The 26,642-nt window shown below is 58.0% G+C and overlaps 2 protein-coding genes across 11 annotated transcripts in view; one reads left to right on the top strand and one right to left on the bottom strand.

The window, feature by feature from the left end:
* Positions 1-879: 879 nt before the first annotated feature.
* Positions 880-26,302, bottom strand: PTH1R (parathyroid hormone 1 receptor). 8 transcript variants are annotated; one of them, XM_032649110.1, is made up of 16 exons: positions 26,182-26,302; positions 23,873-23,929; positions 21,370-21,492; positions 10,766-10,868; positions 8,720-8,854; positions 7,031-7,141; positions 6,801-6,919; positions 6,538-6,632; positions 6,133-6,325; positions 5,476-5,629; positions 3,800-3,860; positions 3,370-3,436; positions 2,992-3,086; positions 2,192-2,333; positions 2,045-2,086; positions 880-1,393 (listed from the first exon to the last, which is right to left on the bottom strand). In XM_032649110.1, exons 3-16 carry the CDS (start codon positions 21,442-21,444, stop codon positions 1,016-1,018), a joined length of 1,770 nt encoding a protein of 589 aa, XP_032505001.1. In that variant the 5' UTR covers positions 21,445-21,492; positions 23,873-23,929; positions 26,182-26,302; the 3' UTR covers positions 880-1,015. The 8 variants fall into 8 exon arrangements, with proteins under 8 accessions (XP_032505001.1, XP_032505005.1, XP_032505003.1 ...); XM_032649114.1 differs by lacking the exon at positions 21,370-21,492; XM_032649112.1 differs by lacking the exons at positions 23,873-23,929; positions 26,182-26,302 and adding an exon at positions 22,518-22,655.
* Positions 22,828-26,642, top strand: part of MYL3 (myosin light chain 3) — a 29,196-nt gene continuing 25,381 nt past the window's right edge. For all 3 annotated transcript variants that reach the window (XM_032649119.1, XM_032649118.1, XM_032649121.1), the window contains exon 1: positions 22,828-22,926. In XM_032649119.1, the coding sequence (XP_032505010.1) occupies positions 22,925-22,926 (2 nt within the window). In that variant the 5' untranslated portion in view covers positions 22,828-22,924. The remainder of the gene's footprint in view (positions 22,927-26,642) is intronic.

Raw genomic sequence — 26,642 nt, forward strand, 5'->3', positions numbered from 1 at the left:
GTAAGAGGTCCAGTCCTATCCTGGACATCCAGTCAAGGGGACAAAGGCTGCCCAGTCTAAAGGGGGGCCTTGGACTGGGTGCAAAAATCCTGAGGAAGGAGGGCCAGCCCTTGGGGAGGAGGTATCCAAGTGGATATGGGGGAACCTTGCCCTGCTTGGGATCACCAAACCTGAGGGGGGTATCCAGCATGTCTTGGGGGCATTTAGTTCAAAGGGAAAGCACAGCTCTGTCTTGGGGGTTCATCTAAAGGGAAGGTGGTAACAAGTCTGAGGGGTGAGTATAGCCTTGTTCTGTGGGGTGCACAGTCTGAAGGATGAACACAGCTCTGTCCTGGGGGTATCCAGTCTGAGGAGTAAACACAGCCCTGTCGTAGGGTGGAAGAGGTCCTCAGTCTGTGGGAAGAGGTTAAACCATGTTCTAGAGGAAATCCAGTTTGAGAGGAGAGGCTCCACTCTGTCCTGGGGGACACCCAGTCTGAAAGGAAGACATAGCTCTGTCCTAGAGGTGGCCAATATGAGTGTTTCAGGGTGAGTAGGTCTGTGGACTCAGCCTGGGCCAAAGGCAGCTTGGGTGCCCATGGAGCCTGTGTACAAGTGCAGGGAGCAGCCGAGGTGACAGCTGGAGACAGGGAAAGGCTGGGGCCCTCCTCCTGCATGGGGCCACTGGGGTGCTGATGACCCAGCAAACCTGAGCTTCTCTAGGCTTAGACAGGGGCCTCTCTCAGGCCCTTTCTGCCAGGCTGGGTCCCGACCCCCCAGGGACTGGCGCATGGTTCCTAGACCCCCTCCTGAGGTAAGACCAAGAACACCCCCATGGCTCCCAGCTCCTCCCCTCCTGGAATAGGTGCCCAGTTCAGACCACAGGAAGCCACACGCTGCTTCCTTTTCCTTTTTTTTTTTTTTTTTCCTGTTTTATCCTCCCAGCCCCAGTCCTGAGTGGGCAACTGTCCAACAACCTGTCTCTTGGTCCGCTTGTCCACCCTTATGTCCACAGGTCCAACCCTCGGGTCCCCAATCACATGACTGTCTCCCATTCCTCCTGCAATAGGACAGGTGGCCTGTCCGGTGCAGATGCCTCCTCATCCAGCCCCGAGCAGGAGCCGTTGAGGAACCCATCGTCCTTAGGAGCGGCCACGGCAGGTGGTGTGGTCTGCAGGGCTGGGGACCCTGGCTTGGTGTGGCCGGGCAGCTGGGGGTGGCCATTGGCTGTGGCAGCAGGCAGCAGGCGGGGGCTGAGGGGCAGGCCAAGTCCCGTGCGGGGCCCTACATTGGTCACACTTGTGTGAGACACCATTGGACCGTAGCTGTAGCTGCTGCTCCCGCTGCGTGCCTTGCGCTTGAAGTCCAGTGCCAATGTCCAGCGGCTCCAGGATTTCTTGATCTCAGCCTGTACCTGGGATGGCAGGAGGAGGGTGGGTGGTCAGGTGTGCCCCTAACCCCTCTGCCACATGTCCCCAACCCCAGCGGCGCCCCCATCCCTGCCCCTGCAACACTCAGCACTGAATGTAAAGAGGCGCAGGCTATTACTGGAAAATTTCAAGGCCAAGAAGAATCCCGTCATTCTCAGAACATGGCGCCTGGCTGCAGGCAATTGGCACACCCAGAATCTAGAAAGCTCAAATGACCCCAAGGGTGGATGAGTGTTCAATCTGGATTCAACCGTGGGGCTGGGAAGATACTTGGCTTTGCCCACAAATCCTAGCGCATCCTCAGCCTGAATCATCTGGAAAGACTTCTCTCTGCCTTCAGAACGTCCTCAGGGATGTTCTTGGAGGAACAGAGTAAGAACCAGGCAGAAGAATGAAGGGACAGGACTCGGGAACCCCCGGAACTTCTTTTTCATTTTTTAATTAAAATTTTTTTTTTTATTTTTGGCTGCACCTTGCGGCTTGTGGGATCTTAGTTCCCCGACCGGGGATCGAACCCAGGACCCCTGCAAAGGAAACACGGAGTCCTAACCACCGGACCACCAGGAAATTCCACCCACCCTCCCCCGGCACTTCTGCGTCCTTCCTGCCTTGCCCCAGCGTGGCCTACCGCTTACCTCGCCATTGCAGAAACAGTATATGATGGCGACAAAAAATCCCTGTGGAGAGAGGGTACTGGGTCAGGGCCCAGAGCTGCATCTGGAGAGGGTGGAAGCAGCCTTCCCAACCCCACCCACCCCTCACCCTCAGACAGGGCTGCGCACCTGGAAGGAGTTGAAGAGCATCTCGTAGTGCATCTGGACTTGCCAGAGCGTCCCTGAGACCTCGGTGTATGGCGTGGCCATGAAGACGATGTAGTGGACGCCAAAGAGCGGCATGAGCACCAGTGTGGATTTGAGCAGCTTCCTGGGCCAGCGGGGCAGGGGGGTCAGGGTGGAGCCACTTCCCCCTCAACAGGCGCTGTGTACCCCGACCTGCCAACCCCAGGCTCCAGAAGCCACTAAAAGGCCCGAGGCTCTGGCAGCCAGTGGGGGAACCCAGTTCACCTGAGCCAATGACACTTTGTTTTCTCAGCAAAGTGTTAACAGGGCCCCTTGATTCTGAGGTGTCCCAGAGTGGACCATAAGTTATGTCGCCCTGTCCCAGGGCCCTTTGCACCTGCTGGTCCCTCTGCAGGCACTCCCCCACTCGCCCATGGCCTTACCTCGGTATCCCAAGGTCCCTCCTCAGGTTTCAGTCAAGCTTCCACCTTCTCAAGGCCACCCACTGCCCACCTGTCTCTCAGACTCCCTGCGACCAGCTCTCTGAGGAGAAGTCTGGGTTTGTCCTGCCCAGACCCCAGCTCTAGTGCAGGGCCTAGCACCAAGAGGCCCAGCCCGGCTTTGGGGTGCCCCCAGAAGCCAGGCAAGATCCCATCACTGCTGGCAGGGCCAGCCAGGGAGTCAGGAGCTGAGCCCTTCCTTGAGACAGGCTCATTCGTGGAGCCTGTCTGCTTTTGTACATGGTGCTGGTGTTGGATGACCCCTGAACTCTGAGGAGCCTGGGCATGGTGGGTGTGGCTCACCGGTACTGCTGCCGCGTGTCACACCGGCCAGCGTTTGTCTCCCGCAGCTTGGTGGCGAGGACCCGGACAATGTTGATGAAGAGGATGAAGTTGAGCTGTGGGAGTGAGGGAGGGCTGCGTCTCAAGGTCGCACCCTAGCAGAGAGGGGCAAGGACTCCGGGACCCATGACCCTGCTCAGGCTCTGCTCTGCCACTGTGTCTCCAAGTGGCTCCTTAGCTTGGTTTCCCCATGTGGACTCGGGTGGGGATCAGCTGCTTCTTGGGCCTCGTAGCTCCAACCCTGGGGTCCAGGGAAGCCTCTATAGGTCCCTGTCAGGGGCTGGTCACTGGGACCCACGGTCCATACCCCGACCCAGCTCTGTGGCCACCCCTGCTTACCACAATGGAGGCCAGGATGGGCACCTGGATGATCCACTTCTTGTTCCCGGAGCTCAAGTCCCAGCACCTGGGGGAGGTTGAGGCATCAGCCCCCACCCCCTGCCGTTCCCAACCTGAGCCTTCCCACAGGGAGGCTCCAGAGCTGGTCTGCTCCGACATTAGCTGTCCCCCAACTCCCACCAAGAGCACAGGACAGGGGAGTGTCATATATGGCCAGGCCTGGGGCCACCCTCAGAGGTCCCTTTTGAAGCAGCCTCCGCTGACCCTGAGCGGGTACCCAGCTTGAAGCTGAACTGAAAACTCCTAAAACTGGGCCACTCAGGGCCAGGGTACAGGAGGTGCCCCTCATATGCTCTACAGAAAAAGAGGGTAGCAGAGGTGTTTCTGGCCTGTGTCAGAGCCTCCTGCCCACTTCTCCACCTGGACCTACCCGGTGTTTGCCAGGGTGGCTCTCACACTGACCCACACAGCCACGAAGATGGCAGGCAGACCTGTGGGCACAGAGGGAGACAGTGTGTGAGGGACTGTCGATGATGTCTCTCTCCTCAGCCCACCTTGCCAGTCCCATTCCCCTCATCCCTGGTGACCCCCAGCTTAGCCCACCATTGTCCCTGACCCCCCTCACCCTGGGCACATGGGCTAATTGGTGACAGAGCCCTACTCTTGCATGTGCTGCCCTGCTGTCCGCACAGCCTCCCCTCAGGGCTCCAGCCCTCAGGACCCTGTTCAGCCCTCTGCCCTCATCTTGGTTCCGCATCTTGTACCACACATGCACTCCTGCTGGGCACTTGGTGAATAAGGTATCACTAATTTATCCACACCCAGTCCATTCTGCCCTCCCCTCCCCTAAAGGGTGCTGCTCTGGGCTAGGGGTTCCCTGTGAGGGAGGGAGCTTATCATCACGGGTTTTCTATTCCAGCACTGCCACCCTTTAAAAAGTCCTAGCCCCATGGATGAGGCTGGATAGGGTGTGCTGTTGTTCCAGGATGGATAGAGGGCTACAGGGAAATCTCAGTGTGCCCAGGCCCAAGCCAACTCAGATGGTACATGGTACCTCTGAGTGAGTTTTGCCTCTAGGAAGGAGCCCAAATCCCCACCCTCTGCCCCCACACACTTCATTCTAGGCCCAGGGTACCCTTGGGAAGGGCAGGGCATGACCTGGGTTTATGCGAGGAAAAGAGCTGTGACATTCCTGCGCCACAAAGTGCTCTGTGTTCCCCTATCTGTGTGCTTCCCACCCACGCTGACACACTCTAGCCCCAGAGCCCACATCAGCCTGCAACTCTGGGGCTTGCCATGGATGAGGTCAAGGTCAGAGTGTGTCCACCAAAGGGCAGGGAGGCTATGGCTGTTGATGTGAGGGCCTCTAGGTGCTGAGCGCAGGGAGGGCTCCAGCCACCCAGCCTACCCTTCTGCAGTCTGGCCAGTTGCCCCGGAGCCTGGCCAAGCTCTGGAGCTGCCAACAATAATGGACAATTATTGGTAACTCGATCCCACAGCCTGTGGGGGCGGGAGTGCAGAACCCCAGCAACCCATTCTGCAGAGGAGCTGCTGAAGCCCAGATGATGCTAGAGCCAAGGCCTGCAGTTCTGGGCCATGGACGCTGTGGGCACGGTGGCAGAAGCATGGACAGCTCCATGCAGCGTGGGGACTGGTAGAGAAGTGGGGCTCAGGGTGGAGGGAGGGTTCCAGATCCCAACTCCAGCCCCAGCAGTGGTGATACAGTGGTGAGAATAGCTGCCTTCCAACTCCAGCCCCAGGCTGACCTCTGACCCAAGATCCACTCTGATCTTGAGTGGAACCTTGACCTGAGAGTCCCCCCCCTCCCTCTACTGGGCTGAGCCTCAACCCCGGGTGAACCTGCCTCCAGGTGAGCCCCAACTCCAGGCTGAGACAACCCCAAGTGAACCCTAACCCTTGGCCAAGCCCTGTTCCCTAAGCTTGGGGTGGGGGTGGGGGGCAGCCAGTCACAGAAGGCTCGCCACCTGCTGCCCCACATCTGGCACAGGATACGCTGTATGGGTGCTTTCCCCTCAGTGGCACTCTCTGACCCTGCTGCCCATGGTCCCACCCTGCTTGCACCTCACTGCCTGCGTGCCTGCGTACCCCAGCCGAAGATCGTGAAGCCCCAGAGGTACTTCTTCTCTGAGAAGAAGGCCATGAAGATGAGACTGTGCAGGTACAGCCCCTCCACCAGAATCCAGTAGTAGTTGGTAGCCAGGAAGTAAAGGAAGAAGGTCACAGTCACCCGGCAGCCCACCTAGGAGACCAGCTGGTGTTAGCCAGAAAGGAGGACCTGCATCTGGGGAGGGCTGGGCTGGGCTGAGGGCTGGGCAGTGGGAGGGGGTGCTGGTAAGATACGACAGGTGCTAGTCAAGCTGGTGAGGAAGGGACAGGCTCTACCAAGGGCAGGGGCTGAGAGGTGTGTGTGGAGGCGATGTTGCCCAGGCAGGAGGGCACGGACGACGGAGGTGGGGGGATCAAGGTGAAGAGGTGGGGTGACTGGCGGTCCGGGGCCGAGGCAGGAGTGTTGATGAAAGTGCGGGGAGGGGGAACACTCACAAGCTCTGGGCAACAGGGCCTGGAAGCAGGGCTGAGAGGTGCAATGCACGCAGAGAGGTGGGTGTGAGTGGCCTGAAGCGCGTGGCTGCAGGAGACAGGCGGGGGCGAGAGCAGAGGCGCCGCAGGGTGGGTGGGGCTCCTGCGAAGCCATTGATGGCTAGGGGCCCCGGGAGGGAGCGGGCCGCCGGAGGGGGCACTCACGTAGCCGGCGGCGGCGGCGGGCGGCGGCGGTGCCTGGGCGATGGCGCGCAGCTCTTGCTCCGTGAGGCGCTCAGCCTCATCAAGCGTGGCGCCGGAGTAGAGCACCGCGTCCTTGACGAAGATGCTCACGGCGCGAAGCATGAAGGACAGGAACAGGTGCATGTGGATGTAGTTGCGTGTGCAGTGCAGCCTCCTGCGGAGCGCGCGACAACACCGTGGGTGGGGGCACGGGGACGCGCGGCGGGAGGGCACGAAGCGGGGCTTGGTGTGCAGGGGTACAGTGAGGGGAAGAGAGACATTATGCCTCCGCCCGTTCCAATCACACCCTTGGCCACGCCCCACACCTCGGCCCCTTCCCGACCCCTCCCCACCCCAGACCCCCGCCCCACTCCTCGCCCCGCCCACCTAAAGTAGGCCAGGATGAGGACAGCCACGGTGAGAGAGGCCAGCGAGACGGAGTAGCCCACGGTGTAGATCATGCCCAGGCGGTCAAACACCTCCTGTGCAGGTGGGGAGTTACTGTCAGAGCCCTGGGACTGGGGTGAGCATCAGGTTAAGGGTCAGAGGCCACTTTAAGGTTGCTGGATGAATCAGGACTAGGTTCAGGGGTCACCAGTGGAGTGGGGTGGCCTTACACGGGTCAGGTTAGGGAGGGGGAAGCCTCGCACCCGTTCACGAGTCTCATTGGTCAGGAACTTGACACATTCGCTGTAGTTGGCCCATGTCCGGTTGTGCCCTGGCACCAGCTCCCAGCTGCCATTACGGTCACAGCGACGGTAGGCATGGCCTGCAGGTCCATAGGAGGGTCAGGGCAGGCAGAGAGGTCTGGCACCACTGAAGCCCTGAGCTCCAAGTCCTGACATCCCTGTGGTCCCCACCCTACTCCAGCCTGCCTTACCTTTATGATTGAAGTCATAAATGTAGTCGGGACAGGGCATGGCCACCACCTCACCTGGTGCCCCCAGCGGCCAGCACAGGATGTGGTCCCACTCTGGCAGGCAGGGGCGCCCTGTGACCACAGAGACAGACAGAAACGGTGGGGGACATCAGTCAGATCCATGGTTAGTGACCCAGAGGAATAAACACACCTGTGGTCTCTGGCTCCCTCAGGGATAGGTGTGCCCCAAGACTGGAGAACTCAGGCCTGGAGCATTCTGGAGAGAATGTGTTGAGCCCTTACTCCCTACTGCGCCCTGCACCCACCTGGCCTCATAGAATTCCCTACAGACCCTCTATGCAGGTGCTGGTAACGGTCCTATTTTCTAGATTGGCTGGTGGAGGCCAAGAGAGGCGAGTTATTTACCAAGGTCATACAGCCCAGGGCCCTGCCCTCCTCTGGTGCTCAGCCCCTAGCCAGGCCTCTCTCTTTTCTCTCTGTTCTTGGTCCCACCTTCCAGGTGTCCCTAAAGAAGAGCAAGTTCCCAGACTAACTGTCCCTCAGCTGAGAATGTTTCCTATGTGCTCCTTGCCCAGGGACCATGGACTAGAGGAAGAAGGTCTAGTTTCCAGTGCCAGCTGGACTCCTGAAGAGCTGCCCACCTCATGCAGGTGTCTACCCTCTTTGCACTTCAGTTTCTTCATTGGGAAATTGGGATTGATATGCACTTCCACCACTATCCAAGACCCGCCCTGAGCACCTGCTATGAGACTCTGGTGACCACTTGTGGGGGTACATATAATCCCCCAAATCTAAGTGCTAACTGTGGGATTCAAGGCAGGGCGACACATCCCACTTTGGGGCTCCAGCCTCACAGGAGAGATGCTAAGTGACCTTGGAGAGTCTCCAGCCTCTGAATCTTCCACTTTCCACTCCCAGCTTCCTTCTTCCCCCTGCAGGGCTCCAACCACAGGACTCTCCAGCCACCCTGAAAGGTTGCCTTGATGGCTAGACCCACCCCAGCTTGGTGAAAGGCTCTCTGTCCTGGGCACCATATTCCCAGCCCCGCCTGGCCAGGCCCACAATTCCCTCTGATCCCTGGGGAGCCACAGGGTGACCACAGCCTCCCAGATGTGGCCCATCTGGAATCTGCTGCCCACCCAGCCGGTTCAAACTGGCCCTGTGGCTGCAGCCTGGGCTCTGCGTTTGTCTCTCCTTACCTCCCTGAGGGACAATGCAGCCCGCATCTCCCTCCTCTTCTCTTCTGCCCTCCTTGTCCCACTGTCTGGCCCCACCCCTTCACAGCCGCCCTTTTGTCCTGCTCTGTCTCTATGGCCAACCCCACTATGTGTCTTGATGCACCCTCCTATGACACCCTGAGTCCCGGTCCCAGTGTGTGCCTCCTGGTCCCCTCTGTCTCTTCCTGCCCCTCTGTCTCCTGGGTTCTCTGTCATCTCTCTCCATGGGAGGGGCCACAGCCCTGGGTCCACCCCTGAGGTGTGCGGTCAAGTTCTCTGCCCACATCTCCTGGGGGCCCTAGTCCATCCAGCTTGCCTGGCCCCTCCACACTCTGCCCCCTGGGCTGAGTCTCCTCCTAGCACCTCCCCTCCTACAAGAGCCGAGGAGCATGAGCTCACATGAAGGCTGTGGAGCAGTGGGGCAAGTGGGTCCGAGTCGGTCTCAGATGGATGCGTGGAAGTACAGACGTACCTCGGTGCCTGCTGCCAGTGGACACCTCCTTGTCCTCCTCAGACTCAGGGTAGAGCTTCCCAGCTGCCTTCTCTTTTTTGGGCTTCCCTGATGTGGATGCAGACGCCCATCCTTTGCCTGATTCCATTATGTCAGCTGGAGAAATTAGGCCAGTTATGGCTGTTGACAGCACTACAGCAGAAGACCCAGGGTACCCTCCTGCCTCAGACTCCCCCTTTGTACAATGGGGGTTGCCCCCTGCCCTGCTGACACCTAGGCTGATGACAGGTAGGGACGTGCTTTACAAACTGTAAAGTGCTTGCCAGGTGCAGAAGTAATCAGTCGGCATGGAGACTGTAAACAAGGGGTTCAAATGGTAACGAACACAATTCAGGTGTGGGATCAACTAGTGAGTGGGTTGAGTGGTAAATCTGGGCAGAAATGTCTGACCCAGGAGTCACAGCCAAAGCCCACACAGGAGGCGAAGGCCCCACCAGGGGGCGCATGGCAAAAGTAGACAGTAGTGGTGATGTCAACAGAGGTGAAACAGTGAAAATGAAGCCCGGCCAGAGCACTGTGTAGGTCGAGAAGCTGGTGGTACGAAAGGCAAGAGCAAGATGCAGTTGTCAAGGGAAGGCAGGTGAGCCCACCTACCCCATCCCCTGCCCTAGGATACCCAAGTAAGGGGTTCACAGCTTCCACAAGGGACCCTGGAGACTGTCCATCTGAGAGGGGGCCTGGCCTTTCCCTCCACTGGAGAGATGCCTGAGGTCTCTCTTGCTTGCTGAAAGTCTTCCTCATTATCTAACCTTCAGCTACAGCCCAAGCCAAGGCCCCCTGGCCCTCCCATGTCGGGGTTTGTGGCAACAATGAGAAGCTGAGTGCAGACACCCTGGGCTGGGATAGAATGGCTGTGCCCATTTTCCTGCCCGCACCCTGGGGCATCAGTGGGGGGGGGGGGGTAGCAGGATGAGGTAGAGTGGGAAGGGAATGCCTCCATCGTGAACAAAGAGAGGGCAGAGGGAGGTGCCTCCATGCTTCCACAACCAGAAAGACGGCTGGGTTCAGGACTGCCCAGCCCCTGATGTGACTGGGGCAGGGGACCAGGGGGCCACTGGTGGGGCCAATGTGGGCAGGGCTGTGACTGCAGAGACCATGTGAGTCCCTGTGAATGGGAGCAAAGTCTGTGGGCTCCAGGGTGTGTCACTGTGTGCTTGCGTCCTGGGTGTGCATCAGCACCCTCTCCCAGCAGTCTGAGGGCCAGCTCAGGGGAGGAAGCTGTTTTTGCCTGCCAGTCAGGTGGGGTCTGGGCCTCTTCCAGGTTGAGGAGATTAATCAGACAGAAGTCAGAGGCCTGGATGGTTGCTAATGAAGCTCCATTTCCGCTTCCCGGAAATGGACTCAAGGAAGAGACCAGCTTGAGACTGGGGCAGGAGCTGTGAGGTCAGGTGAGTGCCCCTCCCAGCTTCACCGTGGCAAGGGTCTCATGGAGATGCTGTGTTGGTAGAAGGAAGCCTTCCTACCCCATCAAGAACCCTTTACTGGACAGTGGATGTGACTGACATAGAAACCCATCCGTATCCCTCTATTCTCCTCCCCTTCCAGCCCCATTCTCCTGACCCTGGACACCTCTGCCTTGCCCTTTGCCCAGGGGGCCTCTTTCAAAGACCTATTCTTCCTTCTGCACCTGCACTGGATAGCTCCTCCTCCTGCAGGAAGCTGTCCCAGCCCACTCCAGCGGGGTCTGGAGCCCTCGTCAGCGCTCCTGATCGTCAGTGCTCCTGATCCAGATAGATCTAAGCCAGTTCGAGGTAATTCAGACAGTAGTTGCCTCCATAACCTCCTATCCCCACCCTGGGAGGGGAGGCTCAGTGCATCTCTGAGCCTGCTGTCTTTAATCTCACCTGACTCACCCCATTTTTGGTCCTCACTTTGGCCTGGCCCACTTTACCTGGACCTACCCTCCCTTGGTGCCACTTGGTTCTGCATCCTGGACTCCCACCTTCCTCTGGCCCCTCTGTCTCCTGACCTTGCCCCCAGACCCTCCTCCTTGAGCCCCGCCCCCACCTGGCCTCTGCAGGACTTCTTTGAGCCGCTTCTCACATTGGGCCTGGGCACGGTGCAGCAAGAAGATCTGCTCCTCTTTGGTCATGACGTCATCTGCATCCACCTACCAAGCCGAAGGTCAGATTGCAGGCAGGACTTCCCAGCAGAGCGGCAGACTCCACAACTATCCCAACCTCCTTGAGGGATTTCCCCCCCCTTTCCAAAGAATGCGGGAAATCTGCCTTATGTAGCTCCATTGTACAGACGGGAAGCCTCGGCTTCAAGGGGAAGGGCCTGCCCCACCATAGGGAAAAAAGGGGGAGGGGTGCTGTCTCCTGCTTGCCCGATAGTAACCCCATAGGCTGCAGCCACTGATATTCTCTGTCCAGTCTGTTCCCCAGGGGTACATGGGAAAGGGATGGAATGTCCCAGGGTGGATCCTCACAGGATCCTGGCTGTCTATTGGGGACCTGGGTGGAGAGGGGGTGGATAAGGGGTGGTGAACTCTGGGGAAAGAAACGGGGCCTGGATTCCTTCAAGTCCTAGTGCCCTCGGGACCTTGGGAGTCACCAATTTCCATCCTGGCCCTCTCCCCAGTCAGTGCTTTCCCCGTGAATGGAGAGTGCCTCAACTCCTCCCACCCTTGAGGTCCCAAGAGGGAGAGGATGGAGAAATTGCTGGCAAGTGGTCTGGGTTGGGCGGGGCACTCCTGTGCAGGCTGTGGGTGGGAGTCACCCACATCCATTGCTTATCTGGAAGTTTCCCTACATCCAAGTAGACCCTGTGTTCTGATGATGTGGACAGGCCTTTGCTCCTGCTGTTCCCTCTGCCTGGAATGTCCTTCCTTTCTTTCCTTCCAGCACGTACACCCTGGGTATTGGCTGCCACCCACGAGGATTCACTGGCATCCTTTTAAGGAAGGGAGCAGGAACGTCACGGAGGTGGGGGTGAGATGGGACTCACTCTGAGCCTCTGTTTCCCTGACTTAGGGTTGGAAGGAAGTCAGAGGGTAAAGGCAGCATCCCGCCCTGGGAAAAACTCAGTGTGCCCAAGCCCAGCCACTCCCACGAGTGGGACCCACAAGAGGTTAATGCATCCCCTCAGACCCCACCTTCACCCCCAAGTCAGGGCCATGTCCTCGCAGACCCCCAGGACAGAGCCTGGTTCCCTTAGACCTTCAACAGGCAGAGCTGCATCCCCTCAGACATCCCCTGTCAGGGCCCGGTCCCTTCAGTCTGAGCGGAGCTTTGGAGGGTGGGAGAGCCCAGAGGAGGCAGGGGAGGGAGGTGGAGGTGGGGGGAAGGGGCGGGCCCCGTTATGCGGGGGCGGGCAGCCGCCGGGAGGGTCAGGGAGACCGCGGCAGGGAGAAGTTAATTGACCGAGTCTCTCGGTGGCAGCAGCAAGGGCTTCTAGGGCCAAGGAGTCTCCAGTTGGCTCGGCTGGGATTGGGTTCTGCTGGTTTCACTTAGCAGAGGCGCGTGCGCGTCTTTGCGTGGGCGCGTGTGAGGGGCGGCACAGCCTTGAGTGGCCGCGCACAATGCTGTCTGGCTGGTGTGTGCACTCGTGTGTGCCCCTGTCTCTGTATATTCTCACGTGGGGATCGTCCAGCATGCACATTTGGGACGTGAGCCTGAGGTGTCTGTGAACATGCATGTGTACCTATGTTTCTGGGCAAAGGTCCGCGTGTGTGTGTCTGCGAGAGTGTGATACGGTTGCTCATTAGCCTGCATGTCTGGGGGTGTCCGTGCTTTCGCGGATCACTGGCGTCTGAGTTGGACCCTGAGATCTCAGCTGGACCCAATGCCCAGGAACTGCTGGAGAGATTCCCACGTGCTTCATGTGCTTGCTGCTGGCCCCTACAGCTCCTCTAACTTCCCCCACCTGCAGCTAAGGCTGAGCAGGCTGGGGCAGAAGTAGCCCTGGGGAGATGGGGCTTGAGGGAGGACAACTAGGGTTTTCCCTAATCCAGGGGGCTCCAAGACTAACCTGAAGCTCTCTTTGTGCCTCTGGCATTGGGGATCCAAGCTGCTGAGAGGTCTGATCCCTGGGTAGCTGCCCTGCCCATCCCACCCCCACTACAGCACCCTTTCACCTCCATTTCCATTATTGCAACTAGTACCTCTGTCAGTAACCGCCACCACCATCACCACCACAACCAACACCACCAACACAACCACGCCGCCCACCGCCAATACCACCGATACCACCGGTAGCAGCAGCAGCACCATTACCCCCATGAGCACTAACTACTATTGCCATCGGTATACCCACCATCATCACCATCACCACCACCAGTGCCGTTTCCACCAGCACGATCACCACCGTGACCACCACCACCACCTCCAGTATTACCACCAGCATTGCCATCCCCACCCCCACCAGCACCATTACCACCAAAGGCAACATCAGCACCATCACTGCCACCAGCCCCGTAACCACGGCCAGTACCACCTTTCCTATCATCTTATCCTTACTCCCTCAGCATGCCCCCTTCCCCACCACCCCTTCTCCTTCTGCCCACCTTCATCTCTTTCAAGATGAACAGATAATCACCAGATTTTTTTCCAGCTGAGGAAAAGCTCCTGAGTGGCTGACAGGCTTCCACCAGTCCCCAAAGTCTGGCACACCAGCCCTCCCGATAGACAGACTAGCCCACTGATGTGACCCACTGAGGGTTACGGCTGATGGCCTAGACTAAAGGCAGGCAGCCATGGGTTGAAAACTGCCCATTTGGCAGACTGACAGACAGACAGGTGTGCAGCTGGGTGACGACCAGGAACTGACCCACACACCCTCTCACAGGCCCAAGGCATCTGCTCAGCCGCCACCTACTGCTACCGCTGCACTCTGTGGCCAAGAGGAGGCACATCCTCTTTTCTGGAGTCTCATTTCCTGGTGGGTCTGGGAATGCCCAGGAGAGGGGAAGGTATGTGCTTCAGGCACCAGACAGCCCCCAGATTCCTTCACCCACAGGGACGGTGGCACCATCTCTGGCCTCCCTGGACTGTACGACCCATTTCTCTGTCACCCAATCATGGCAGAACTGCCATTGCAGCAAGAAGAATTCAAGCCAAGGAGTCAAGAAAGCACTTTCCCAAGGAGTGGAGGGCAGCTCTACACCAAGAGCATCCCCACTTGCTTTAGAGTACAGCTCCCCTGCCTGGAATTCGTCCATCACCTCTCCCTCCAGCTGCACCCTCTCCTCATCTAAGGAGATTCTGCCACCAGCACCGGAACTTGAATCCCGTCTCCACCACTGACTGGCTTCGTATCTTTGGCAAAGCTGTTTAACCCTTGTGCCTCAGTCTCCCATGTGTAAAATCAAGATAATAATAGGGCTGTTGTGAGGGTTAAATGAGGTCCTGTATGAAAAGCTTGGGCAGGGGTGGGGCCCACAAAAAGCTGGTTGCTATTATTACCACTGGGTCAGCAGCAGCACCAAGTCATGGCTCCCCACCTCTGGCTATGGGCCACTGTGCTGCTGGGCACCATGGGTGCCCCCAGGCTCAGGACCAGAGAGGCAGGGGGAGACTGTCTGAGTAGATGACTGAGACCAGGGGGCCACAGTGAGGAGCAGGTGGGTGGTGGGACTCCAAGGAGGACTGGGAGCAGGGGGTACAGGAGGGCCTGCAGGTGAGGTCTGCCTGACCAGCTTTTGGGGTGAAATGATACCCCGATAACTCCCTGCATTTCTGGATCCACCCTGGACTCACACTAAGACTCAGGGTCACCGCCAGACCCCCATACTTGGGCTTAAGGGGCAGGAGGGCCCCTCCTCTGCCTCTGCCCTGAGTGAGGTCTTTTCTAATGGAGTGATGCGGAAAATGCCGATAGCTCTGATCCTGGCCCGGCCACTCTATCCACTGCGCCCTCCCCGACCAGCCCCTTCCCCCCTGCAGAGTTCAGTTCTTCCTGGCCCAGCTCCTGGTAAGGACTCAGACTTGTATCATTTTAGATCCAGAGAGTCTGTGCATCACGGATGAGGACTGAGGGACCTGAAGCTGGGTCATGGCCAAGGGTCAGTTAGTCCATACCCACCACTGATAGGGTCACCTAGCCCTGGTGCCAGGTGTCCCGAACCCCTCTTCCTCCCACACCCCTCCTACAGTCTTGGGTTAGGGCTGACTTCCCCTGACCTAACCATTGTAGGGCTCGGCTGTAGCACTCTCCCCATGTTCAGCCCTCCAACATGGAACCTTCCTGTGTGCACACATGTGCGTGATTTGCAGTTTGTGAATATGCAGGGAGAGAAGTGGCCTGGGAGCCTAGGGCTGGTATTTGTGGGGCCATAGGCAGGGTGCAGATGCGGGCTGGAAGCCAGTATGTTATCTACAAACATAGAAGCTGCTGTCTCAGAGAGAAAGTAATGTGTGGTCAAGAAGCCCGGATGTGCTTCTCATTTCCTGAGTTCAGAAGCTCAAAGGAAGAGAAAAGCCATCTGCTCAGTACCCCTCCCGCCAGGGGGCAAGCAGCTCCTCCTAACTCAGCTCCCAGGGAGACCCCACTGAGAACGGTGTTGGAGCCGCAGACGACAGTGATGGCGGCAGTGGGGGTGGAGGTGAAGACAGTGAGTGGGGCGATGTCAAGGCTAATGATGGTGATGGAGGTGTGATGGTGACAGTGGTGGTGGAGAGTCAGTTTCGTGCCACTGACCAAATGAGGGCCACTCCTCTCAGTTCCTCTCCTAACTGCCAAATTCCACACACTTGCTGTCAGTGATCCCAGACATGCCTACGTTCTCCTCCTCCAGGCAAAACAAAGGAGGAAATACAAGGGATCCTTCTTCAGCTGCTGACACCTCTGTCTCTGGGAAAGAGGCTCCTTCTACTGCTTGGTGTCAGCCTCAGGAGGCCCTCTTGGGTCATCTCATCTATCGCTCTGACTGGCGTCAGCCTGCTCCCCCAGGGGAAGACAGCTGCTGGCTTCTTGCTCACCTCTAGAGAAAGCAGATCTACCAACATTCATCCCTGGATGTGACCAGTGTCTCCCACCCCATGAGAGCCCCTCTACATGCTGGCACCAGCCATTGCCCCTGGAGCTTTAACCACATCTCCTTCAACATCCCCATCTTACGAATGAGGCCACTGAGGCGAGAGTACAGTTAGAAAGAAGAGGGCCAGGAGTGGAGCTAAGGTCTGCTTGACACTGAAGCAACAACCCCAGAGGAGGGGAAAGAAAGGAGGAAGTACCCCGCCACATGGGTCCTCTAGTGCCAGCCTCAATACCAGTTTTCCACAGAGTTCTTCTGGATTCTGTCTTTCACTGTGTCAGGCAAGAGCCTCTCTGCAGAGCACCTAAGGCAGCCTCCACAAAGGTAATTCAGGAATGGAGGAGACATAGAGGTGATCAGGTGGTGATGGCGTGGGCGATGGCAGCTTGTGCTCAGCTCTAACTGGGCAGAGGATAGTTGCACCCTCGTATTAGGAGGGAGGAGAGTTTGTACCTTCAGAAAAGCCAGGAGGAGAAAACCTCGGCTAACAGGAGACCCCCTCGTGACCTCCTGGCCTTCCTGCCCCTCTTCTCCAGGTTCCACTACTGGGACCTGTGCTGGCACCCCTCGATGTCTCCCATGCCGGCTGGCTAGGCACCGCTCCCTGCCCTTGCTGCCTTCTGTCTGTCTGTCTGGCCTGAGCAGGCTGGGACGGGTTCCCTGCCGGGGACGCTTCTGCCCCACCACGCCATGGCTGACAAGTGCTGACTTTTCCTCCCCTTCGCCTGGCCTTCCTGAACAGGCTGCCTGTGTTCGGGGCTGGGAGGGGCTGGGGGGAGGCACTGTGACGCCTCTCATCCTGGCCAGCGTGGAGGCCTTCAGGGCAGGCAGTGGGATGGAGCCTGGGATGGCAGAGTTGGCTGCTAGGACCCTGTGGATCTTCGTAAGTGGCCTCTACCTGGGCTTGGAGACCAAGGCCCAGAAGGATGGTATGACCTAACCTAACCATAACCTGGTCAGCAGAACAGAATCCTACCAGGTCTCACCTCTGCAAAAGGCAGGTCCCAGAGTTGGGGTTCTGAAAGGTTTGGAGGTTTCTGATGTCTTTGAGAATCTGAGCAAAACTTTGCACGCTCTCCCAGTCACACTATATTTTGCAGACAATTTCAGGCATCTGCAAACCCCCCACTCCACCCTTTCTTTTTCCTGGGGGCTCTCTGAAAGAGCTGCCTTCCTGATGTGGTGGCCGGACCAGGGAGTGTCCCCAGAAGTCCCACAACAGGAATCTGGGGGAGGCCTCTTGATGCCTCATTAAAACATTCCGAAGAAAACCCAAGTTCCCGGGAGGGCTCGGCCCCCCTCCTCCTGCTCTGTCCACAGGCAGCTCCCAGAGCTGGGGTGGAGGGTGGAGGTATTTAAGAGCAGGTGATATAAAAAGCTTCAACGAATCAATACGAAAAAGACAAATAACCCGTAGAAAGATGGGTAATGGCTCTGAGTAAGCTCTTAGAAGATGGACAATAAGCCAATGTAAAAGTCCAAAAGCTCACTGGTAATTGGCATATTAAAGTAGCAAGAGACACCATGGCAAAGGTGAGGAAAAGAATCTTCGGGCTACCCTGTGAGACAGAGGGTGTGGGGAAGAGACCTCCTCCATCATTCCTAGTATTGAGTACAAACCCACACAGGCTTTTTAGAGGGCAGTTTGGCCATATCTATTAAAATAAAAAATATGCATGTTCTCAGACCCAGCAATGACAGAATCTAGAAATATCCTACAGGGAAATGGTCACACAAGGACCTGAGAAGGCACTTCAAGGAGTTTCCCTGCCACCATCTGGAATCTCTCTCTCTCTCTCATACACACACACACACACACACACACACACACACACACACACTCATACAAACACACATGAAACTATCTAAATGTACATTCCTAGGGACTGCTTAATGAATCGCAGGTTTTGGAACACTATGCAGCATTTAAAAAGATTTATATTTACTGACATGAAGATCTCCAAGACACACCTTTAAGTAGAAAAATGCATATGGCAGAGCCCTATCTACAAACTGCTATCATTTACTAAAAAACAAATAGAGGGGCTTCCCTGGTGGCACAGTGGTTAGGAATCCGCCTGCCAATGCAGGGGACGTGGGTTCGAGCCCTGGTCCGGGAAGATCCCACATGCTGTGGAGCAACTAAGCCCGTGCGCCACAACTACCGAGCCTGCGCTCTAGAGCCCGTGAGCCACAACTACTGAAGCCCGTGCACAGCAACGAACCCAATGCAGCCAAAGATAATAAATAAATTAAATAAATAAATTTATAAAAACAAACAGACAGCAAATGACAGAATAAAACTATCTACTTTATATGCACACAAAAAGGTACCTGTTTGGAAATATACAGAAAAAGATCTGGGAGGACATCCCCCACCCACACTGTTTAAAATTGTTTTCTCTAGAATAGGGAATGGGTTTGGGAGTAATCAAGGATAACTTCTGTTTAATCCGTATTACTTGACTCTTTTATAAGAAAGAACATATTCCAGTATTAGTTATGAAATTAAAATAAGAAAATAAAAGTAAAATAACCAAAGGATTCTACTTAAAAAAAAAAAAAGAAGAAAGAGAGAAAAGGAAGAAAAAGAAAACCTAAGTGGGACATAGGGATCTCCTGCCAGCATAAGCCCTCACCCTGCTTTGGAGGAAGAAGCTCAGTGCAGGAGTCTGAAGACTTGGGTTCAAATCCCACCTCTGCCACAGACTCACTGTGTGACCCTCAGGGCCCTTTCCCATAAAATGGGTGGATGAACAGATGGAATGAGAAAATATTTGTGACCATTTCTAGGTCAGAATCTGGGGATGGCCACTGTTCAATACGTGTTGGTTCCTTCCTGTCTTTAAAAGTGAGCCCCTTGGCTGAGTTGCCCTTGGAGCCTGCTGAGAATGGTTCCCTGGGTCCCACCTACCACAATCTCTCCTGAGTCTGACCCTGAGGTCATATCCCTACACTCTAAGCCTCCCAACCCCACAACGCTGACCTTCAGCCTCTCCCACTGCAGTTTCTCCTTCGCAAGCGTGCATGCTGAGGGTGTCCTTAGGATGAGGCATCCCCAAGGATAAGACCACCCGTTTCCTCCCACTCACAATCTGTAGGCCCATCCCTTCCTCCAAACTTCACCCCACCTGACTCCCAACCTCACAGCTACTCTTTTCTGTAAGGCACAAGATGGACCAGCTGAGTATGGCCACAGCCAGTGTCCTCCCAGTGGGACACTTTTTGGTCCTCCAACCATGAGGTCCCTCCCTCATGGAGGATGATGTGAGCCTGGTCCTGGGGCCAGCTGGGCAGGCAGCATATAGGTTTGGTGACAGGGTCCATCAGCTGGGGGTGGAAGCAGTATCCCCTGGGTTTAGGAGAGGGAGCTGGCAGACTCAGTTTCTTGCTGGCTCCAGCTGAGGCCAGGGGGCCTACAGGGTGTTGGGTGACCCTCAGGCCATATCCTCTATCCCCGGAGCCACGGAAGGTTCATTGCACTCACGGCCTGAGTGTGCAGCCACAGATGTCTCAACAAGGTCCCAGGGCAGACCCAGCCCTGGCATCCCTCCTCCTTTCCTACCCTCAGCCTTGGGCCACGGCTAAGCTGGGCAAATTCTCTGCATGTGCCTCAGCTTCCCTGGAAGTCAGTGTGGGTCCCTCACAGAGGCACAGGGCTTGGCACTTGTTGACATGCAACAAATAATGGTCATATCGGTTGTGTGAAGGTCAGTTAAAGGGGACAATAACAGAACCTTTCTCAGAGGGTTGTTGGAAAGATTAAACTAGCTAATATTGTAAAGTGCTTAGAACAGTTTCTGGCAAGCAGACAGCACTACAGAAGCATTTATTAAATAAAAACAAGAAAACAATAGACCTGGATGCACATGTGACCACAAACACACACACACATGCATAACTATGCTTCTACAAGTCATGTGCAGACCACAGCCTCAGACACACGTCAGCTCACACAAGGTCTCAGACACTCGCACTTACGCAGACCCAGAGAATACCATGCTGAGTCCCACAGAGCCCTGCTTCGACACACAGATATACTCACAGGTCACCCACGCCCATCACCCTGTCTATTCCTCTACAGTCACTTGCACACATGTGTGCACACAGACCACACTGGCTGGCTCTGCACAGTGGCTATGCTCACACACCCTGGAAGGGGCCCTGGGAAAGGTAAGCCTGGCCCGAGGGGAGGCTGGGGAAATGGCTCTGGGCCCCGGCATTCACCAGTGTTTGGAGCATCCCTGCACAGGGTGCTGATAGTCTCTGAACCTCAGTTTCCTTATCAACAAATCCTTGTATGGGGCGATGTCTCTGGCTTTGGGGTGCCATGCTGTGTGGGCATGGACAACAGTGAATGGGGTGTACTGAGGCCAGCAGAGGAGAGGAGAGCCTCAGATCAAGGGATTCTTAGGCAAATGTTTCCTTCTTGGTGTCTTTTTACAGATGGGGAAACTGAGGCGTGGAGAAGGATAGCCCAAGGTTACACAGGCATTGGCAGAGCTGGAGGAATCCAAGAGCTCCTGCCTTCCCGCCTGGGGCTCCACCTGGATAGGGAGCTGGTCAGGGGAAGGCTGCCTGCCTGTGTCTCTAGATGGCAAATAGCCGCACCTGGGAGGTGAGGGGGAGGCAGCGGGGGGTCTTGAAGTCAGACACAGGCAGACAGTCTCCTCAGCAATTGCTGATTCCCCCAGGACAGGGCTGCTGTGGGATCTGACTGACTCCCCAGGAAATGGTCCCCAGACCCTGGCCCAGTCTGAGGAGGGTACTCAGCTCTTTGTCTCCAGCTCTTGGCCTCCGCCAGTCTCTCCCTATTTTTCTTTGCTATTCTTGGTCTATCTACTCCTCCTGCTCTGGGGAGCTCTCACCCCCATCTTTGTCTCTGCCTCTCTCCTCTCTCTCTAACCTTATCTGTCTGTCGCTTCTTCTCTCACTGGTCCCCTCTTGGCCTCTGCTCTCGGGAGGGTACGAATGTGGGTCTCCTCACTCACCGGAGCATGTTTCTCCTGTGGGAGTGTTCTGTGAGGTCAGTCTCCTTCAGGGGAGCTCCATCCCTCCTCCATGCCACACCATACCCGCCTCCCTGGGCAGACATCTTCCAGTCTGGGTGAAGCTGGGCATGAGTGCACGCATGTGTGTGTGCATGCGAAGGTGAGAGCTTGAGGGGCCCTTAAATCCTACCCCCTGACCTCAGACCCACAGCCCTGTGTCCCAGATTGCAAACAAAACTTGCAGAAAACAGAGGACCCCAGAGCAAAGTCTGTGTGACCCTACATCAGGGCCAAAGCCTAATCTTCTGCTAGATCACACTGTCATCTTCCAGGGAGACACAGAGCAGTGACGCTCAGAGAAGCAGAAGATAGGAGGACCCTAACCACAGATTTCCAGACCTGGGACCCCAACCCAGTCTTCAGAAATAGGGAAATCTTAGGCATCTGGAACCCAGAGTTCAGACATCCCAGAGACAGCAGGCACCGAGGATCCCGGGCCAGAGGGGACGCCCACCCAAAGTTCAGGATACTGGGGGAACTCAGGCCTCTGAGCCCTGGACACCTTCCCCCCACCCCCAGCCCCCCCGCCCAGGGACCCCAGAGCAAGCCCGAAGCCTGTCCTGGACTGCGAGCGGGGGACTTACCAGCACGTATGCGGAGCTGAGCACTGGGCAGCACAGCAGGAGCGCCAGGCCGGGCGCGATCCGGGCGGCCCCCATCGCCACCGCCTAGGGACCCGTCCCTCGGGGCAGCCGCCGCTGCCGGCCCTGGTGGTGGTGGTGGTGGTGGTGGTGGTGGGGTACAGAGCTGCGTCAGGCCGGGCTGCCCCGCCCACGCCAGGGTCTAGGGGACCCCGGAGGCCCGGCGGCCCGAGGCCCCGGGGCCCGGCGCGGGGCCCATGCGCTGAGGGCTAGGGAGCGAGCGCAAAGGAGAGAGAGGGAGGGAGGCAGCCGGGGGCCGGGCGGGCGGCGGGCGGGCGCCGAGAGCTGCGGAGCTGCCCGTCTGCCTCGGAGAGGAGAAATCACATCCATATGGCCGGGCCCCCCGCCCCCGGCCCGCCCCCCGCCCCCCTCTCCCCCCGCACCGCCTTTTCTTTTCTTTTCTTTTTTTTTTCTTTTGGGGAACTGGGAGCTGTGGCTTTGCCCCACGCCCAGTGGGGGAGGGGTCGGGGGAGGGGTTGGGGTCGCGGTCTGCAGGGGGCGAACGGGCTGTTATTTTTAGCTCCGCGGCTAGCGCAAGTAGGGGGGCGGGGTGGGGGGACGCGTTTTGCGCAGCTCCGGGCGTGCAGCTTGGGTACTCGATCCCAACTTTGCAAAGACACTGAGCCCTTCGGCGATCGGGCCGCCAGCTCCTTGCCCCTCGGCCCCCTCTGATCCTCATCCCGTCCGCGGCCGCCTCCGGCACTCCCTCCCCATCCTCGGCTGGAGCCCCGCCTGCGCCAGCGCCGCTAGAGCGCGCCTGCGGCCGGGACGCCCGGTCTCTCTGCCTGTCTGTCGGTCCGTCTCTAGCTCCCCCGGCCTTGGCCTCCGTTCTTCCAGCAGCCCCGAGCTCCGTTTCGGTCACTCCCTCGCTCCCTCCCTCCCCTCCCCCTTTTCTCTCTACGAAAACATTTGCAAGTTTCCAAAAAAGCCACGGAGCCGAGCGGCGCGGGGCTGGCGGCTCCACGGGGCTCCGAAGAGGCGCCGCTGACTGACACCGAGACAAAACAGCCCGCCCGCCCCGGTCAGGCCCGGAGTCACCCTACCCAACTCCAACCCGCTCCCCTCGCCGCTGGCCCCCAACCCCGACTTACTCCGAGCGCGCCGCCGCGGCCCCCGCCTAGCCATGGGTGTCGGGGCTCCCCCGACAGCCTCCCCAGGACAGCGCCCCGTCCGCGGCCCCGGGGAGACTTCATGGAGCTCTTGGGATTCCCCCCTGGCCGGCCTGGCTTCCAGCGCCCCCCGCCCGGCCGCCTCTCGGAGCCGCCGCCCGCCGCGCGCGTCCCTCGCCTCGGCGTCTGCCGCTCCCCCTCCCCCCCCCCACCCCGCCCCGCGGCCCGGGCGCCTCTTCCCTCCCCCGCGCCCTCCCTGGGCCTCTCCCGCCCCCGCCCCCCCTCCGTCTTCTCCGACGCGGGTGTGTGGAGCTGCAGAGCGGAGCTCGCCGCCCCCTGCCCCGGGACATTTCTCTAGAGGCCGCGGCCCGGGGTCGCACAGCGGCGGGATGTGAGTGTGGAGGGGACGGGGCCCGGGGAGCTTTGACATCTGGGCCCGGGAACGTGGCCCGAGCCGCTCCCGCCGCTTCATTTTCCTCTCCGGGAAGGCACAGACGTTATTTTTTCTGATCGTCCGGCCCCGGCCGGTGAATAGGGGCCCTCAGCCGCGAAGCAGGCCCTCTTCACTGGAGGTACCCAGCGCGCCCCCGGCCGCAGCGCTGTCTGTCCGCCCGCGGGACTCCCGCTCAGGCTGGACCGGGATCCCCGGAGAGGCTGCTCTGCCGCCAGCCCCAGAGCCTGGCTCCGCCACCGCCCTCCTGCCCGCCCCGCCCTCGCCTGGACCCCCAGCCTCAGGAATCTCCCGAGTGGGTAGGTCTGCTGTGCCCCAGACCCGCCCCCGTCCCTGCCCGCGTCTCTGGGCTCACGTCCCTCTCTCTCCCTCCCCAGTCTCTCCCGGGTCCGGGTCTCTCCGAGTCCCTACCCATCCAGACGCCGTCCCGGCCTCTCTAGCTCCGCCCCTGACTCCACCCCGGGCGACTAGAGGCCGCAAGACCAAGGGCTCAGCCGGGACCCCCACCGTGGGGTTCCGCCTCCCTCTCCCACTCCTTCACACCCCCAAAAGCTCTTGGCCGGCTCTGGTCCACTGGGGACCCTCAACTTGGGAAAAGGGCGGGAAGAGACTTCGGGGGCAGAGGCCAGATGGGGGCGGGGCTTATGTGCTCCTGCCGGGGCGGGGGTGGGGGGGGCGGGCGGGGAAATGCAGGAGGGCTCAGAGGAGGGGACCTCGGACCCCAAGCCTACAACCTCTAAGTATCAGGTGGGGAAGCTGAGGTTCAGGGAGGGCCTGGGGATGCCTGGAGCAAAGGGCTTTAAGGATGGTCAGGAGGAAGCTAATGTGACTGTCAGGGCCCTAGGAAATATCCGCGCTAAGTGGCAACCCCAGGTCTCCCACTTACCAACTGTGTATCCTGGACACGACGACTCTCCTGCTGTCTGAGCCTCAGTTTCCTCATCTGTAAAATGGGGAGCTGACCAGCTGATTCAAAGGGCACTTTTAACTTTACTGTTTCAGTGCCTCTGAGGGTGGGTATCTCTCTGGGTTTCTGAGAGACCCATGGACTCTGGGGGCTCCCCAGGCTCAGCCTGTGGAAATTGAGCTCCTCAGAGCCCTCAAACCGGCCCCCTGTCTCAGGGATGACCCCTCTCTTCAAAGTGAATGAGTGCCCAAGCCCAAGCCCTAAGGCCACTGGAGTCCAATTGCAGCCAACTTTCCTGGCAACCCACCCCCTCCTCCTGCTCAAACCCACCCATCTCCCAGACTGTACCCACAAGGGTCTTCTCCATACATCTCTATGGCCATACTCTCTTCCATGCCCCACTACCCTCAAGTTTCTTGTCCTGGTGTTTAGACTGCTGTTTGAGGCAGTTTCCTCCAAAGGTGACTCTCCTCAACAGGCACTGTTGACTAGGCTCCTGGTCTTCTTTCTGTGTTCACTGCGCTGCCTTTGCCTTTGTAGTTTCCTCAGCCAGGATCATACTTCTTTGCCTGGTGTAGAGGACATCTCTCTCTCCTTGTGTCTCCATCTCTTCCATTATTGGGGGAGGGGTGGCTGTGGTTTGGGGACTGCTCCCTATGGTGTGTGGGCTCTTTGGGAACAGGGACAGAGGCTCAGGTGCCCAGAGTAGGCACCTAAAGAACACTCATGGTTCTTCAAAGAAGCTTTATGTCTCTGTTTCTAAGCAATTCGATTCCAAGTTTTATGATTTGATGACCCACACCCCTTGATGATAGGGAAAGAACATTCATGGAGGGATTGGAGGTACTGAGAGATGAAGCTAGGAGTTGATGGAGGAAGTCCTTCTCAGATCTGACACCAGCAAGCTTGAGATTGAGAAACAAACAATACCCTGTGCTTGGGAGGACCAGGGTGGGCTAGCTGTGGATAGGGCTGCACAGAGGCTTCATGGGCTCTGGGCTCCTTAAGGGTGTTTCCCTAGCCGTAATTCATGTGCCTCACTCCAGAGTCTCCTGCTGGACATTCCACCACTGTGGGCGGGGCCACTGACCCCCTAAATCACCCCCAGGCCTCTGGTTAAAGTGCCACCATAGGGGTGGGGGTGTCACACATTAACTGGTAGCACCCCAGTGCCTGGCAGAGCACAGCCCACCCTTTTTGACAGGCAAGCCCCAGGGCCCCAGGGTCAGTTTCTGGTCAGTTTCAGGTCAGTTTCAATGGCGTTTAGAAAGTTCTGGTTGGGGGTGGGGAGTGGGAGTAAGTCCCTGTGGGGACTCCCCTCTTTGATCCCCAGGCTGGGGCCTAGGAGGAGGAGCCAAGGCTGTCACTGGAGCTCAGAACTGGAGCAGGGGCTGCACTCTGGTTCAGCAGTCCTAGGCTGACAGGCCTCTGCTGCCGCCACGGCCACCATGAGTAGGGCTCTGGCCAAGGTACACAGACCCTGGGGCCTGGGTGGGCACCAGACTCAAACAGGAAAAACAGAGGCTCTCTGAGACCTGCAGCCTGGCCTCACTCCCTCAGAAAATCCCTTGCCCGAGCCTGGAAGCTATCCGGTAAAATTAGCCCGTAGACCCCGACCCTTTGTTCCCTCAACCCTAGCCCCAAAGTCAGCCTGAATCCCAATCTCAGTCCTGATCCCACAGTTAGCTTTACCCCTAGGCTGAGTCCCTTCCTTGTCTGATCTCTAACCCCTGGTTGAACCCTGACCCCAGGCTGAGCCCCCATCAAGCCTCAATCCCAGACCTCTTTCCAGGTTCCCAAGCCCCTCTGGAAGCTTTTCAAGGCAAGGGGCTGGTAGGGGAGGGAATGGCCAGGCCATAAGTGAACCTAGGTGCCACTTTTACAGCCGTTTCAGCTGCTCATAAACACCCCCCACCCGGATGAGTCACTGGAGGCTCCCAGGCAGCTGGTCAAGCAGCCCCCTCCCCTTGCAGCAGGAAGCCTGGCTTTCTCACTTCTCAGGAAGGTGAATGGCGGGAAGCTGGGGACACAGGGGGCCAGACTGCCCTGTCCCAGGCAGGGAGCATTCCCGGGACAGGCGGCTGGGAGTGTGGGATTCCTGTCCCTTCTGATCACATGGTCACAGGACCTTGCTGCAGTAGCACCAGATCCATAGATAGATATCTCCTAGTGGGCATACGTTGTCTGCCCTACAGGCACAGGTACACACACACTAACCCAACTGGGTGCCCCAGCCTCACCCCTTCCAGCTACACTCAGGTCTCAGGGCTCCCCTGAACCCCACTCACCTGGAGCCCACAGGATGTTCCAAACTGGGCCTAGAGCCACAGAGTAGGCTCAAATTGGCCATGGGGAGGCTGTGGATAGCCCTGAGCAGCTTCTGTGGTTCAGGCCTAAGCAAGGATGTTGCTGTTCGGGACAGGAAAAGGCCTGAGTCAGAGCTTTCACTTGAAGAGAAAAATTAATTATTTTTTACCAAACCCTGCACCAGCCTAGGACTTTGTCCCAGACCCCTGGTCAGGAAGCAGAGGCAGGTCCAAGTGCACCAGTGTTCAGGTGCCCTGGGCTGGGCCCTCCCCGCCACTGTCCGTGGGCTTGCCTGCCAGGTGCCCATGCCCATTCAGTCCCTCAGGTGTGTGTGTACCTTAGTGGTCCTCTCCTTGCCCTGCCAAGACTTTCTGTGAGTAGCTCTCCTTCTCTCTGTTCCTGTGTCCCTGCCTGCCCCTTCCAGCCTTTTCCACGTCTCAGA

This window comes from Phocoena sinus, chromosome 11 (genome assembly GCF_008692025.1).
Source record: "Phocoena sinus isolate mPhoSin1 chromosome 11, mPhoSin1.pri, whole genome shotgun sequence".
In the NCBI taxonomy this organism is placed as follows: Eukaryota; Metazoa; Chordata; class Mammalia; order Artiodactyla; family Phocoenidae; genus Phocoena; species Phocoena sinus.

Excerpts from the sequence above, each read along its gene's own strand:
- PTH1R (XM_032649109.1), bottom strand. The coding sequence starts at position 22,619 with ATGAAGTCTCCCCGGGGCCGCGGACGGGGCGCTGTCCTGGGGAGGCTG. Across the intron at positions 3,861-5,475 it reads CTTCACGATCTTCGGCTGGG|GTCTGCCTGCCATCTTCGTG; the intron begins GTACGCAGGCAC and ends CTGTGCCCACAG. Across the intron at positions 2,087-2,191 it reads TGCTCTTCAACTCCTTCCAG|GGATTTTTTGTCGCCATCAT; the intron begins GTGCGCAGCCCT and ends CTCTCTCCACAG.